Source organism: Mustela nivalis (assembly GCF_964662115.1).
Source record: "Mustela nivalis genome assembly, chromosome: 17".
In the NCBI taxonomy this organism is placed as follows: domain Eukaryota; kingdom Metazoa; phylum Chordata; class Mammalia; order Carnivora; family Mustelidae; genus Mustela; species Mustela nivalis.
This window is the reverse complement of record NC_139036.1, coordinates 25830481-25846667: the sequence shown is the minus strand read 5'-3', so window position 1 is coordinate 25846667 and position 16187 is coordinate 25830481. Positions and strand designations below refer to the sequence as shown.

General features: G+C 45.9%; 1 protein-coding gene across 1 annotated transcript; it reads left to right on the top strand.

Moving 5' to 3' along the window:
• The first annotated feature begins 1366 nt into the window (after positions 1–1366).
• LOC309851767 (regakine-1-like) lies at positions 1367–6008 on the top strand. Its single transcript, XM_082707427.1, has 3 exons — positions 1367–1635; positions 5160–5280; positions 5639–6008. The coding sequence occupies exons 1-3, from the start codon at positions 1566–1568 to the stop codon at positions 5769–5771; spliced, it is 324 nt and encodes a 107-aa protein (XP_082563553.1). The 5' UTR covers positions 1367–1565; the 3' UTR covers positions 5772–6008.
• The last annotated feature ends 10179 nt before the right edge of the window (positions 6009–16187 follow it).

The following is a 16187-nucleotide window of genomic DNA, read 5'->3' as shown; positions in this document are numbered from 1 at the left end:
GTATATACCCCAAAGAACTGAAAACAGGGTCTCAAAGAACCATGTGTTCACCCATGTTCACAGCAACACGATTCACAATAGCTAAAATGTGGAAGCAGCCCAAGGGTCCTTCAATAGATGAATGGAGAAGCACAATGTGGTAGATCCATACCACGGACATTTATTTGGCCTTAGAAAGAAAATTATGGCACATGCTACAAAATGGATGATCCTTGAGGACACGCTAGGTGAAATAAGCCAGTCACCAGAAATAAATACTGTACGATTCCACTAATATATGAGGTTAGAATAGTCAGAATCATTGAGACAATGTAGAATGGCGATTCCAGTGGCATGGGGAGGGGGAGAGGGAAGTTATTGTTTGATGGGTGCAGAGTTCCGGTTTTGCAAGATAAAAAAAAAAAAAAAAGTTCTGTGCTTGGATGGTGGTGATAATTGCACAATATATGAATGTACCTAATCCCACTGAACTGCACACTTGAAAAATGTTGACAGTGGCAAGTATTACGTTACATATATTTTATAATAAAAAAGTTAAAAAAAAATCCGACTGGTGCTTAATCTGATCTCGGCGGGAGTGGAGGTGGGGGACAGCCACATCTGCCTGACCTCTGAGCAGGGTGACCAACTCATCCCTGTGTTAGCACTGAAGTCGCACATCCCAGGTATACCCCTCGTCCCAGGGAAACCAGGATGGCCGGCCACCCTATCTCCCACTCCCATACAGACCATGGTGGTGTCACTGGGCAGGGACCCTGCCGTACAGATTTAAGGCTGATGAAATGCAACTGGATTCTGTGGGATGCATTGCCCTGTCCCCAGCTCCCCCAGCCCGACTCAGAAGGAGTTCACCCCTCAGCCTCAGTCCCGGAGGCAGCACTGGCTAGGCAGAGAGCTCTGTGCAGCTTCCTTGATTGCTAAGGATCCCCTCAAGCTCCCTGTTCTGGGCACAGCACAGGGCCTCCAGCTCTCCCTAGATGAGGGGTTCCAGTCCAATCCTGCCGGTGAGGCCCAGACACCCCAGGATCCCCTCCAAATCCAGCTCCCCACTCCCAGCCCCCATCAGGTTTGAGTCTGGGTCTGGTGCTGGAGGTAGACACAGAACAGGGCCCCTAAATCCTCATCCTAGCGGGTCCTGGAATCCCTGAGCCTGAGACTGCCTCCTGGGCCTTTGAACTCATGGTCCACATGGGCTCACCACCAGGGAGGCTTCCCCAGGCTCCCTGGGGAGGAGCAGAAAAGGAGGGCAGTCTCTACTTGTAAAGCCCTTCGCCTCTGGGCTTCCCCCACTACCACCCTAAAGATGCAAGCCAAATGTGAATTCTGGTATCATTTTCTGCCTCTGCTTCTCTGAATAAATTGACTCAGTTCTCTTATTTCAGACAAGTCATCAGTCACAATTCCAAAGAAACAAAACTCCCATGCAATCATGGATTTTTCTTTCTCATGACTTCCTCAGCCGCAACCCCTTATAAAGGAGGGTCAGAGCCCAGATTTCAAAGCACCAGAGAATCCAGGAGTCTTCAGCCCCAACCTGCTCCTGCAGCTGGTCAGCCACCAGCAGAATGAAGGTCATCCTGGCTACCCTGACCTTCTTCCTCATTCTTGCTGCCCTCCACTCTGAGGCCAATGAAGGTGAGACCCATTACCCCTAGTCCTCTGAATAGAGATAGTACAGTGGCTGGAGGAAGGGGAGTGTGGGGAGATGGGGGTGGTCCAAAATAGGCTACCCCTCCAGATCCCTGCAAGACAGGCAGCATTTTACCAAGGGTCTCCCCCCACTCCTGGTTGGACTCATTTCTACCTCCTTTGGGGAGAGGAAATCCTGCCTCTGAATACAGCCTCCCTGGCCCTAGGGTACCCAACAGAAAGAAGCTGACCCAGCACCCTCTGGACCCTCTGCTTAGCCCCCTCTTGCAGATACACAGGAGCCCACCCATAAGCACAGGTTGGGACAGAGAAACCTGCAAAGGATCAAACTGTCTCCATGGTGTAGATGGGGTTTTACATGTTTAAAAATCTGTATTTCTTGTTTCTTTTCAACTATGGCAGACCAAGCAGACAGGAGCCCAAGTTCCCACAAGCTTTCACTGGGACTGAGGTGGTGGGTGCCATCCCTTTAGACAGGGGGTGTACTCCCAGGTCTCAGGGGCCCCCACTGCCAGGGCCATGGGTACCTGCTGTCTGTCTGGCCTATGAGGGTCCTGAGCCTGAGACCCCCATATCAGCCTTCCCCCTTTCCCTTTAAGATTTCTCTAGTGTGTCTATGGCATAGAGCTGCTCCCAGCGTTCGGTAAGCTCTTAGTAAATATCTGTGAGGTACTCCGAGCAGCAGCAGCCGGTGACTGAATAGGGCTCAGCTAGACCCCAGGTGTCCTGACTCCCAGCTCACTGCCCTTTCCACCCTAAACAGGCATGGTTGCCTCTCTACAGGGGGCTGCAGCCAGGGGAGAAGGTGGCATTGTGGGTCCCTGGGGCCAGGGTGGGGGGTTGGGAATATTTCCCAGGAAACTTTCTCCAGAGCTGAATTTCAACCAAAACCAGAGAGAGAAATACACTCGGTCCTAGGACTCCGATTCTGCATCCAAGCTAGTCCAAGGAATGATGGCTGGTTTTCCAGGAACTGTGACCACAGCTAGCTATAGAGCTCTGTGATGCTTCCCGTCACTCCCGTTATCGTTGTGGGGCTTCTCACCGGCAGGTGGGACGAGGGGTACTTTCTCGAAAGGCTGCTGTGAGGGATGGAGAGAAGCCGTGTCTGGAACTAAGCCAGACTCCAGGCCTATGGCAGAGACTCGGTCAAGGGAAGCTTCTTTTTTTTTCTTCTTCAGAGAACAGCAACCCAGAATGGAGAAATAGCCAGCTTTACAGTCAGGGAGACATATAGTCAAGCTGAATGCACTCATTCATTCCACAGATATATATGAAAAGCCTACTCCTGCCACCCTTTCAGTAGACAAGCTGGGCTATGGTGAGGGACGGAGTTAGACACTGTCTCTGTTCCCAGAGAGCCCCAGCCTAGAAGCTCTGCCCCGGTCAGCTGATGGGCCTTCCTTGTCTCTTTCAGGCCTCCTAAGCCTCAGGTTTTCCATCTGCTACCCAGGGGTAATGAGGCTCTGATTTGAACAGTCATCAATATGTAAATCAATACACAGTACTTGCCCCATTGATATTTGCTGTTTTAAGGAGACAGGTTCAGAAAGAGCGGGTGTCCTGTCTGGAGTCACATAGCTTTCAGGAACAGAGACAAGGATAAGTATAGTTTTCCTGCTTTGTAGCCAAGGCTCTGCTCATCAAAACACCACAAGCCTCCCCCATCTGTCATTCTCTGGAGCCCTGTGAAGGAGATCCCTCTCATACGGAGGGGACCAGTCCTGCCCTGCTGTACCCCACCCCGGGCATCCCTTAGCAATTCCATATGGCAACTCCTTCTAAGGAAATTTTGTTTTTCCAAATCCCAAGTCCTAAGAAAACTCAGTTGAGAAACTGGGAAAAGGTGGAAAGGTAGAATTTTCTTGCAGGAATTAAAACTTAACAACCAATACAGAGGTATTGTGATTTAAAGGATTCCATCGACATGTAGAGCAAAAGCAAGAAACACACAGCACGTGGTATGTAAGATCAGCATTTCAGGAAACTGGGACAGGAGCATGGAGGGGGTAAGTGACCAGGACCCAACAGCTTGGAATTGTAGCCATGGCACAAGTATGTGTCCATGGCCCTGTCTGCTCTGAGTGAGCGCTAATATGTTTGTATACCTAATACATTAAGCACAAATCATATAAGTGATGTTTCAAGAAACAACTTTTAAGAGGAAAATACATCCTTCGGGCCATTTCAACTGTGATTCCTGCTAGATGTGAATATTCTGTTGTTTAAACAATAATGTTCATTGACATTACCCAGTGTTTGAATAACCACGGCAGGCTCTAGTTCTTTATAAATGCTTTTGCAGAAGAAATACAAAGAGAAAATATGTAAATGTTATAGACTACCAGGATGTGATACCAGAAACGTTTGCTAATTCACAGATAAAATCTAGATAAGCAAAAGCAGTATCGACTTGAACCAAAGTCAGTAGGAGCAGACAAGATATGCTCATTGTTAAAAAAGGAAATGAGCTTGTATGAAAGATTATAGACTCTAACACCCAATGGGAAGATACACTTGGACACATATTGAACAATCTGGCCGACAGCCTTGCAGAACAGAAAAAATGTTCTACGTCTGCAATATTTGTGACAACACAAAGATAAAGGCTACAAATGGGGCAATTAATGTTTTCTGTGTTTCAGAAATTCCCTTATGAATGATAACTTTTAAGTATTTTAAATATTAAACAGCTACAGTATTTTTTCCACTTTTTAAATAATTTTTCTTGGCCATTTATTTAGTATTGATATTCCCTTTTTTCTGTATTTTCTGTTATCAATTGTTATCTGCCAGAAAACACTCCATATGTTATTGAGTATATAATCTCATCATAACACTTAGAGACACCATTTATTACCTTACTTTTTTTTTTTAACACAAAACCCTTGAAACTTTCAGGACAATCCTAACACAGAAAAACGATTCATTGTTTAGCATACAGTCACGCATTATTATTTAGAAACATGAAAATAAAATGTTATGGAAAATGTACAGCATACCTAAAAATAACACAATGTTATACTGTTAATCATATCTCCATTTTTTAAAAAGAAAACTGAATAATTTATGACTTGAGCGTTCCCAGGAATTCTGGTTTCTTATTCCCAAATCCTGAAAACTGTCAGAAATTTGAAACACTTCAACCAGAGTCACATCCCAGCCCAAGGGAAGGGTCAGAGAGAAGTCAGGAGGGGTCAGCAGGGGGGAGGAAAGAGAGGTTTTAGAGAAGGATAATTTTTTAAAGTAATCTCTACACACAATGTGAGGCTCAAACTCACAACCCTGAGATCCAAAATCACACGCCCCACTGACGGAGCCAGCCAAGGGCTCCTGGACAAGGGTAATTTAAGATGGGGAGGAGGAAAAGCTGCCAGTGGAAGGTCAGGCCTGCCTCCCTCCCAGGTTCTCTGGTTTGGTCTCCTCCTCCATACTCCGCGCGATAGAGTTACAGGTTTACACTTCCTTGTGGCAAAGCTCTCAGCAGCATATGGCCCTCTACTTTGCAGAACCAGTGAATAAATTAACCATCATTAAGTGCTGTTTCACCTATGTCTCACGGAAAATCCCACTCCGGTTTGTGGAAAGTTATAATAGAACCAGCAACCAGTGCTCCACCCCAGGGGTCATGTAAGTTTGGCCACACTAAAGGGTGCAAGGGGGTACAAATGTGAGAATCAGTAGGGCCTGGGAGAGGGAAGCAGTGAGGTGGGACTAGCTAGGAAGTCGGGGTTGCTCAGGGAGAGGAGCTGAGCAGCAGCCTGGGGACTTCCTTAGCCTGAGCTTGGCCTGCAGGGAGGTCAGGGGAGCTGGTGGTGGGGTCTTCACAGACTCCTTAGAGAGCAACAGAGAGTGGGGGCGTCCTTCTCTGTGTGAGGGCCCCACATCCAGCAGAGAGAGAGGTGGGGAAGCTCTAGCTGGGTAGAGAAAGAGCTGGGCTCCTCGTTGTCTGCTGACTCAGTTTCCCCTCTCTCTCCTTGTTCCACAGCTTCCTTACCCGAAAGGGCCGACAGGTCTGCGCAGACCCCAATGTTGCCTGGGTGCAGGAGCACATGAAACACCTAGACCACAAGTCTCAGAGATCCGAGAGCAGAGGGCCCCACGTGGCTGAGGAAGCTTGAGGAGATGCCATGGAACCCCCTTCTTGCCCAACTCTCTGAGCCCCAGAAGGTCCCTGGCACAAACTGAAGCTCTTTCTTGCTTTTCTGTGCTCCCATTCTCTGACGAGTCCTGCTCTTTCCTGAAGCTTTGCTTTGACACTGCCTTCAGGGACCTGAGGACACTGGGGTCCCCAGACACCTCGGTGTCCCCTTTGCAGGCAGCCAATTGTTGAAATAAAGCAGCGTGACTGAAAGGAACCTGCGTAATTTGAACTGGTTCGCTCACTGACAGCTGGTCATTTCTTTTCTTTTATACACACTTCTACAGTATTGACTCATATTGGGTGCTGTTCTGGCCTCTTCTGTGTGAATTAATTTAAATAGTGGGATGACGGGGGCAGACTTAGGATCAGGAGTATCAAACACAAGTGACCCTTAGTTTGGGGCCTTACATCACGCAATAGTGTGAGAATCCAGAAAAATCACTCCTTTGCATGGAAAGTAGCTCATTGAGGTGCACACATAGTCCATCTCATTATTCCCATCACCCCTACTGGGGGCTGCAGCTCACCCTTCCCTGGAAGCTCTTCCCCACACCTCTGCCATTTAAACATTTACTTCTCGGATCACCCCCTCAAGACCTAGTGTAAGTAACACCTCGTTCTCTGTGCCCAAAGCCACGTGCCCCAAACCCTGAGATCCCGCAGTCTCTTCCATTGGTCCCTTGGCCCTCATCCCTGGTGCCTGGTGTGGAAGTGACTTTGGACATTTGACCATGCCCCCAGCGCCACTCCAATTAAAGATGGAGCCAGGTACAAGGCAGTCCTTCATAGCGGACAAGGAGGAAAAGGGAGGAGGGAGGAGGTATTCAGCTCCGTTCTGGGGGATGCTGAGGCTGACGCCAGCCTGACCATGCCTCAACAGACACAGACCAGAGAAGGGGCTCAGGGATGCTGGTGTGGTTCAACCCATGTCCCCAGACTCAGGTCTTAGGGAGGGCATACTACAGCTTTCTGCGTCAACTCCTGTGGAAGGATACTGTTGGACACCACAGGTCAGAGATCTATGTATGTCCGTGAGTTCAGTGGTGGGGCATTTACCATCAGGGGCAAAGTTGGGAAACTAACTAACAGTCTATCTTAGATGTCCTCACATTCCCCCATCAAGGCCCATTTCCTCACTCTCCTGCTCCTTGCTCTTCCAAATTCCAGCCCTTAGAACCCTAACACACCTGGGCTTACTCTCACTCAAATCCCATCTGGAAACCAGTTCTCCACACCTCCATTCACACTAAAATATGGCTGTATCTTTGAGAGTGCTCAAATCCCAAAACCAAAGGGACAAGAATCAGTGAGGAGGGCCTGGGGTCTCTGGGAAGAATGTGAAAGAGTAGAGGGGTAAATAGAATCCCTCTCTCCAAGCTACTCACAGTCCTACAAGTAAGCACAGCCATCTGGTTCCCGACAAAGTGCAATAGCTGCCTACCGGAGGGAAGGAAGGAGCTTAGAGAAGCACCTACTATGTGTCAAGAATTGTGCAAAGTGCTCTACATACACAAATCATTTAACCATCCTAACTTCCCTATGGTGTCAAGCTCATTACTCCTGTTTTGCTATAAAGTCCATTTAGGGCAAAGTCCTCCTAAACCTTCTTGATTCATCCCTCTCTCTAGGTGATCTCAGCCAGACTCATAGCTTCTATATTCCCCTATATGTTGGTAAGTTCCAAATTTATACTTCTCCAGCCCTGGTGTCTCCACTTACGTGTCTAATAGCTTCTCAAAATTAGCTGGTCCATACTGAACTCCTGAATGTCCCCAAATCTGCTCCTCCTTTGTCTTTCTGTCTCAGTAAACAGTAGCAACATCCTTCATGGTTCTGAACAAAATTCTGTAGTCATCCGAAATTCTGCTCCTTTATCCCCGCACCCCCCACCTATCTGGTACTTCCTATATCCAAAACCCGAGCCCTCTCTGCCACCTCTGCTCTTACTCTGCCACCATCTTTCCCCAAGATGACCAAAGTAGCCTTTTAAGAGTCTCCCTGCTTGTAATCTCAACAGAACAGCCAATGATCCTTTCAAAAATAAGTCAGATCATTCCATTCTCCTGTTCAAACTGACACCCACAATGATTTCCTATCTCAGAGTCAAAGTCAAATTCCTTACAGTAACTACAAGGTCCTGCGTGATTTGCCCACCAGCCCTATAACGCCTGACCTCATCTCTTACTTTCTCCCTAGTTTCCTCCACTCACCTTCAATGCCTTCCATGTGGTTCCACAAACACAACAGGCAGGATCTACCCCCAGGGTTTTGTGCCTGTTCCTCTGCTGAAATCCTCCTCCTCCACATCTGGTCAGCTTCCTTTAGGTCATGCTCAAATGCCACCATATCAGGAAAGCCTGCCTTCAACACCCTATAATATATAACATTTCTGTGTGCACATGCACGCGCGCGCACACACACACACACATTCCTTATCCTCCTTCCCCACTTGTCATTACTTCTGTAGTGCCTGCCAGATTGTATTATATTATATATTTACTTATTTATGTTTATCTGTCTCCTTGTAATTAGAGTGTAAGCTTCGTGAAAGCAGAGATTTTTTTTAAAAATATATATTCACTGCTCTACACTCAGTGCCTAGAGAGGACCTGGTACAGAGCAGACACTGTTGAATGGATAGATGGATGAATGGAAGAATGGATGGATGGATGGATGGATGGATGGATGGATGGATGGATGGAATCACTTAGGCTCAGAAACAAGCCTACAGAAAAGAGGGTTTCCAGTAGAGAATTTTTGGAACAACTCCATCTTGAAGAGCACTTCTTCCCAGTGAGGAGATAACCACTAATGACCTTCACAGAAGAGGTTCTAAAAGTAGAGCACAATGACACTTCATTCTCACTGTCATTGCTGAAATGGATACTGAGTGTCCTGGGAATGTGAAACTGTAATTGCCATGGGATGTGTTCTTTCCTCAAGTTTCTCTCCTCAGGAAATAGAATCTCCACTCTCAAAGCTACTTAAGCTGAAAACAGTAAGTCATCCTTAAAGCTTCTCGCCCTCATCACACACTCTCCATCCAATCCATCAACAAATCCTTTCCCTCTGTCAAAATCCCTCTCTAATGCACCTATGTTGGCTCCTCCACCACCAACCCAACCCAAGCCCCCATCAACATGACCTCATGATGGGTCTCAGAAGCAGATGAGGGTTTGGAAGGTATAAGAATCAATCAGGCATCTGAGAAAGGGGCCAGTCAGGAAAATCATGAAAATTCAGAATTCAATTGTACAAAATAAGTGGCTAAAGAAAGTCAGCCATCACCTTAGCAGGGGGTGCAGAATTCCAACCACACAGATCATAGAAAAGAATTACAAGAAGATCTAAAGGACTGACATACAGGCATTGAAGCATCTTCAGTGCCAGAGAGGATGGTAATAGATGTCCTAAAGAATGAAAGAAATGACAAAATCTGGCCTAGCCATGAAAATTGTTTGCTATGCCCTTGGTGAAGATACTGGCTTCTGTCTACACAAGTAACATAGAAGAATCCTTTGAAGGTATATTTAGAACTTAGCCACCAACCCATTTTATAGGAAGTAAACTCCAAGTCTCCTGCTGTCATCTCAACTATGAAAATAGAGCCCCACGGACCCAGTCATGGTGGAGCAGAGTCACCCGTAAGGTGTGCAGGCCCAGGTCTCAAGTCCCATTTGGCCAATAAGCAACACCTCCGCTGCAGGGATGGTGACCTGGGGAAGACCATCAGTAAATGGCCTAATAATCTCAATGTGTTTATGATGATAATGCTGTACCCTAGTGGTTAACCACAGAATGGTTATAATTAAACATAGATAGGAAGCTGTAAATCAAGCACAAAATATTAATACTCAATCCTTCAAAGATTCATAATATGTTTGTAATCACTGGAATCATCCGTATTATTTGGAAGTTCAAGTGTTTATATTTTTAATAAGGTTTATTCAAGTCCACAACAGATTACCCTTGTGGCTGCCATATCAAGTGTGTAATTAAGTAATTTATTTTGTACTTGAGATTTTGAGTTGAGAGATGAAAGAGGATTTGGCTAAGTTAGCAGAGAATATGGGAATGTTTAACACAACTTTTTTTTAAAAGATCTTATTTATTTGACAGAGAGAGAAATCATGAGTAGGCAGAGAGGCAGGCAGAGAGAGAGGAGGAAGCAACCTCCCTGCTGAGCAGAGCGCCCGATGTGGGGCTCAATCCCAGGACCCTGGGATCATGACGTGAGCCAAAGACAAAGGCTTAGCCCACTGAGCCACCCAGGCGCTCCTGTCTAACACAACTTGATTTTCCTATATTTGTAAGCTTAATTTGTTGTATTTACAGGAGTGAAGTACTTTGGAAGGTTCTGAGTGTTATCTCAGGCATGTAGAGTACTTCTAGAAATTTAATATATTAAATTAATAAAAGCAGCTTAAATTGTCTACAAAAACTTAATCAACAAAGTAGATAGATGGGTTGATTACTTAAGGGCAGTATTTCCTACTTCATTAAGCATTAAGTAAGGACCTCTTAAATTTTGCTAACTTTATAAGTAGGATGAGTGAAGCAAAAAAGCTGATGGGAAACTAATCTTTTAATTTGTTGTGCTGCTGGACTAACATTCATTACAAATAGAAGGAGGGGCTTCTGGGTTGCTGTTGGTTAGTCCAACTCTTGATTTTGCCTCAGGTCATGATCTTGGGATCGCGGGCTCAAGCCCGTGTTGGGCTCTGCACTCAACATGGGGTCTGCTGGAGAGCTTCACCTCCCTCTTCCTCTGCCTCTCCCCCGACTCATGCATGGGTGCACTCTTTCTCTAAAACAAATAAATAATCTTAAAAATAAATAAGTAAGAGCACCTGGGTGGCTCAGTGGGTTCAGCCTCTGCCTTCGCCTCAAGTCATGATCTCAGGGTCCTGGGATCAAGCCCCACGTCGAGGCTGTCTGCTCAGCAGGGAGTCTGCTTCCTTTTCTCTCTCTGCTTGCCTCTCTGCCTACTTGCGATCTCTGTCTGTCAAATAAATAAATAAAATCTTAAAAATAAATAAAAGTAAGTAAATAAGTAAATAAAAATCAAAGGAACTTCAAATGGCTTCCTACACAGAACTTCAGCTCCAGACATGAACAACTCGCACCAACGAAAGTCATCCCCATCTCTCACTCTGATGACAATAACCTTGCCATCAAGGCTTGGGCTCTCCATTTCCATTCTTTCCCCCTCCTCTCCATTCTCCACTGCAGCCACCTGAAAACCCTCCAAGAGCTTCCCATGATAACTAGAATGAAATCCCAAAATCCTTACATGTCTTGCCAGATGTCCCTATAACAGGGCCCCTGCCTTTTTGCTGAGATCATCCTGCACCACATTCCACCTTGTCTCAGTGCTTCAGCCACATGGATTTTCTTTTGTTACCTCAAAGGCGTGGTGCTCATTTCTGCCTCAGGGCCTTTGCATATGTTACTCCCTCTCCTAGGGTTTCCATTTCACCCACCCTTAGCTGACCAATTCCCACTCATCCTTTAGGTCTCAGTTAGCCAGTCCTTCCTTAGGGTGGACTTGCATTAAGAGCATAAGTTCATTAAGAGCATAAGTTTGACCTGCAGCCATCCTGGTTCATAAAATCCTATAACTAATCCGTCATAGCTCTTATCATATTTTTAATTACATACTTATTATACATGATTATTTCTTTAATGTTTTTCTTCCTCACAAAACTCTCAGTTCCATGACATTAGGTAGTACTGGATGGGTGAATTAAGATGGCAAACCCTTTGCTGATGGCCTAGGAAGCATCTCTCCACCCCAAACTTTACTCTAAAAAATGAGCTGGATTCTACCAGGATTCTGCCTAGGGATCAGGGGCCAAATCCAGCCTGCTGCTTGTTTTTGCAAATAAAGCTTTATTGGAACACCAACCTGCCTATATATTTACATATTGCTTATGGCTGCTTTTGCTGTACAAGTACAGAGCTGGACAGATGTGACAGAGGCTTTGTGTGGCCCACAAAACTTGAAACATTTACTTTCTAGGATAATATGATACCTATGCCAGTCACCTTTAAGCTCCAGATGTTTTTCTCCCCAGCAAGACCAGTCCAGACAGCTCCCATGCCCAGCTGGTTCTCCATGCCCCCTCCTAACTTCCCTATAAATTGGTGGAGAAGCTCAGCAGCAGAATAGCTCTTCAGGAGCACTCCCCAGGGTGCATCCAATGGTGACTGGTCCAAAAATGCTTCTCCATGAGACAAAGAGGGATGGGGTGGGGGGGGGCTGCTGCTGTAAGTTTTTCCTCCATAAGCCTACTGCTATCCAATATGTCTTCCCACCCTCTTAACTCAACAACTACTAAGAAAGGAAGAAATGAGTAAGTAGGTTCTAGGACTTTACCAGTGACTCATCAAATGAGGACTGATTGGGATTGCATTGAGGGTTTGGACTTCTTCTTGCATTATGGAAGTTAATACACTGGTTTTTTTTTTTTTTTTTTTGAGAAAAGCAGTACAAACTGAATTTCCCATTCTTATTTTCTTTTGCTATGAGTTTATTTCATTACTTGTAGAGATAGGTAATTATTTGCTTTTTCTGATATTTTTAATAGGCTCTTATTAACTGGGCAGGAATCTGGGCTCAAAGATCTCTTTACAAAGAGAAAGAACACTTGGAGCCAAGTTGGAAATTAACAGCATATTCAGCTCAACGTGGCAGGTAGAACTCCTAACTTTAGAATGCCTCCTGCCCAAACCCACTGAAATAATAATTTTGAAGAAACCAAAGAGGAATTCATGGCAGGAAGATCACTAGTCTAGAGTTTTCATTGAATTTCTGGAAGATGCAAAACAAACAGAATGCTATAAACAGATCAAACATAGCAGAGGAGGCCAGAATCCGGGGCAGCCACAGGAGGAATCGGCAGTGGAGGCTCTGGGCTCTGAGTGGTGGAGAGGGATGGCAGGAGTGGGTTGTGGGTGGGAGTTCTGAAGATGTGTCTCGAAGCAGCTATAGGCAGATGCCTTTGTCCTACCCATTCCCAGCAGTGTCAAGATAAAAACCCACCCCAAATTTAAAATAAGCAAACAAGATTTTACTCAAGACTGTGGCAATAGGGAAGAGAGAATGAGCTCAACCCCACTGAAGCAAAATGCAGGGGGTGAGCTAAGAAAAGTACCAAAGGTTCTATAGGATATGCCCAGCACACCAAGTGATTCCTGAGTTTGTAAACATGCTTTTCTGTGATTAGGCCGTCTGCATTTGCTGATTGGCAGCTATTAAAGTTAGGCTCCCTCTGCCCCACAGAGACTGGGATGTAAGGGTGCGGTCTTCCTTGATGATAACATTGCAAATGAATGGCTTCTAGGTCCTTGAGACTTGGTCCTACCAGGTCCCTCCTGGGTAGTAAAACTGGCAAGGGTCTGGGAGATTTTTATTTATTTCAAAGGGGCAGAGAAAGACTTTACAATTTCAACCTTTTTAAAGAAAATGCTCGAAGAAGGGGAGGCCAGGGATTATAAGCAGAAAGAACCCCCAGATTTGGTAAAGCTGAGGGACACATTTACGGTCACCTCAGTCACAGACCAGAGTTTATCTGTAAGAATTATACTAAATTGTACTGAAGGGAGAGTTCGGGCTCACAGAGGGGTTGATAACTTAGTAAAGCCCCCACACTGTAGTTTGGGAAGGTCCCATTCTTCCCCCACCTGCCAGCTAATGTGACCCACTGAGGTACATTCAGCACTCAGTTGGCCCTCCCATTTGGAGGAGAACCCTACTAGGACAGCAGACCTACCTATATCTGAGCAGAGGCAGGCCCATGCCGGATTAGTCAACCTGCCCAACCTGCCCTTCCAAATATGAACAAAAGAATGAGTATTCACAGACACGGAGGGAGCAGCATCTTTACACAGCCCCTGAGAGCCCGTGCATTTTGGCACCTGTCTTCCATACCAGGGTTTCTGCGGCCTCTCTGCTCCTTGCTCTCTGTGATCTAACCACAGGACCTTCCTCTGTGTTCCTCAAACACAACAAGTTCTTTCTGGACTGAAGGTCTTCACAAATGTTACTTCTCACTAAATCTCCCTTCCCTCCAGTCTACACCTAGTTGATAAGAAACCACCTGAGCGGTCTCATCAGGGGGACCCTCACTGACATCCCCAACCCATCAAAGTCTCCTTTCATACCCTCTCACCACCAGGACCAGGGGACATGCTTTGCGGGGACCAGCAGAAAATGAAAACTCAGGACTCCTTGTCCAACAGTGACTAAGAGGACAACAACGAAGCACTTAATCAAGCACAGGGCACTTCTGACCACAGGACTCTATAACTACACAGACCGCATACCAACCCTGCTTACAGGATGACCTGAGTTTCCTTTATAGCATATATAATAATTTGCAATGAAAGACTATGTAGTTATGCATAAAGTCTGTCTCCCCCTGCTTTTACAATCCACCAGTGTAGATAGCATTGCGTAACACCGCCAAACCCCCTCCTCCCAGCCCACATTGCTGGGCACTATATCAACAGCATTGTGGGTTCAGAGTACACACCTGTGGAGTGTCTGAATGGCTGAGAATACACGAGTCAGGGAGTCCATAAATGAGGCAGGGGCTGATGAACACATTACCCCATCATTCCCAAGGAGACATCACCAGAGATAATCTTCTGAACAAATGGGATGTCTGTTTGGGCCTCACACTAGTGTTGCTGGCCTCTGGGCAGGGATCAACCCAAACGACACGGCTAAAGCAGTGCTTGGTACATATTTTCCTTGGCTCTTCCTTGAGATCATCTTTCCTTAATACTAAGTGTGAAAAGGGAGTTGATTTCACTCATATATTTACTGAAATTTTATTAGTCTGTAGAGAAATTTTGAAACAAAATACCAAAAGTGAACAAAAGACAACTTTGGAAAGTATATTGGCACTTAAGGGATTTCGATGGCCCAGAGGATTATCTCCGCATCTAAACCCCTGAGAAACTCTTCCAAAGGTCCCAGAGCACGCTTGTGCCAGGAGAGTCATCAAATGTGGTTTGAGATGGTAAAAAATTAGAAACTACCAGAACAGAAAAGTGTACGCACCCAAAGGAAAGTGGGCAGGTATCCAAATCAGTATACTGGATTTCTACCGAGCCGCTGCTGAGTTGTTTTAAAGGAGACAGAGGTGGATGCCTGGGTGGCTCAGCCGGTTAAGAGCCTGCCTTTGGCTCAGGTCGTGATCCCAGGGTCCTGGGATCGAGGGTCCTGGGATCGAGCTCCGCATCAGGGTCCTAGCTCTGCAGGGAGCCTGCTTGCCTGCTTCTCCCTCGGCCTGCCCCTCCCCCAGCTTGTGTTTGCTCTTGCGCTCTCGCTGTCTCTCTCTCTCAAGTAAATAAATACAGTCTTTTTAAAATAAAATAAAAAATAAATATAAAAGGGGACAGAAAGAGCAAGTTATCACACTTCACCATCTAACGTACATTAAAAATCACACAAAGCATTATCGAGTGTTCAAGAATACATCTCTAAACAAAGGTATACATTGAATACATCAGAGTGAGAGCCCATGGGGGAAGGAGAGTGGGCACAGACCATAGGATAGAGGAGGGAAACAATAAAATTCCACAGTGACCTGGACTCAGCTGATGCTAGTGAGGCATCATGAGCTGAAGGGCAGGATTAACTCGGGGTTAACCTCTGATGTTTAAGGAGGCAAGGAAGGAAAAGAAGACGGGAGGGAGGGAAGGAGGAAGAAAGGGAGGAAATTCAGTATCTACTTTTCTTATGAGTGCTCTGCCCTAAGCTGCTTTGACATCTCCAAGGCAGTGGTGACAGGCAAGCTGCTGTCTGCCGGCCTCTAATAATGTCTAAGGAACAAGCTCCTTGGGTACTAGTCTTCATCCCTCCTAGCTGAGGGGTCCAGAGTCACAGAGGGGCAGCCACAGCGGGGAGATGACCTGGCCAGGAATGTTTGGTGCTGTCACATGATGCTCAACAAGACACAGGGAATGTAGGATGGTGCCCTGTGTCTGTGTCAAGGAGAAAAGGAATGAGCACAAGGACTGGGGGAAAAGCAAGAGAGGAGGCCGTGACATTGGACTGCTCTTTATCTCTTAAAAAAAAAAAAAGAAAACCACTTCTGGTTGGAAAAGCAGGAAAAGCACCAGGTGATGGTATTAAGAAAGCCACCAGTGAGCGAGGACCACATTAAGGCACTGTGCAAGCTATTTTAATTTGATCACTTCAACAATTTGCCAAAACAGCAAATATTATCCCATGTAGAGGCATGGAAACTGAGATTCAGAGAGTTTAAGTGACTTGCCCTATGCCACCCAGCTAGTAATGTCAATGGAGAAATTCAAATAACAAGGTAAGGAGCCAGGCACCGTGGCTTGTCATTTTAACTACACCACTTTTTTTTTTTTT

Bases quoted from the DNA above. Each gene is read 5' to 3' on its own strand.
- LOC309851767 (XM_082707427.1), top strand. From the start codon at position 1,566: ATGAAGGTCATCCTGGCTACCCTGACCTTCTTCCTCATTCTTGCTGCC. The intron at 1,636-5,159 runs GTGAGACCCATT...TCTACTTTGCAG, and splicing joins CCACTCTGAGGCCAATGAAG to AACCAGTGAATAAATTAACC. The intron at 5,281-5,638 runs GTAAGTTTGGCC...CTTGTTCCACAG, and splicing joins TGCTCCACCCCAGGGGTCAT to CTTCCTTACCCGAAAGGGCC.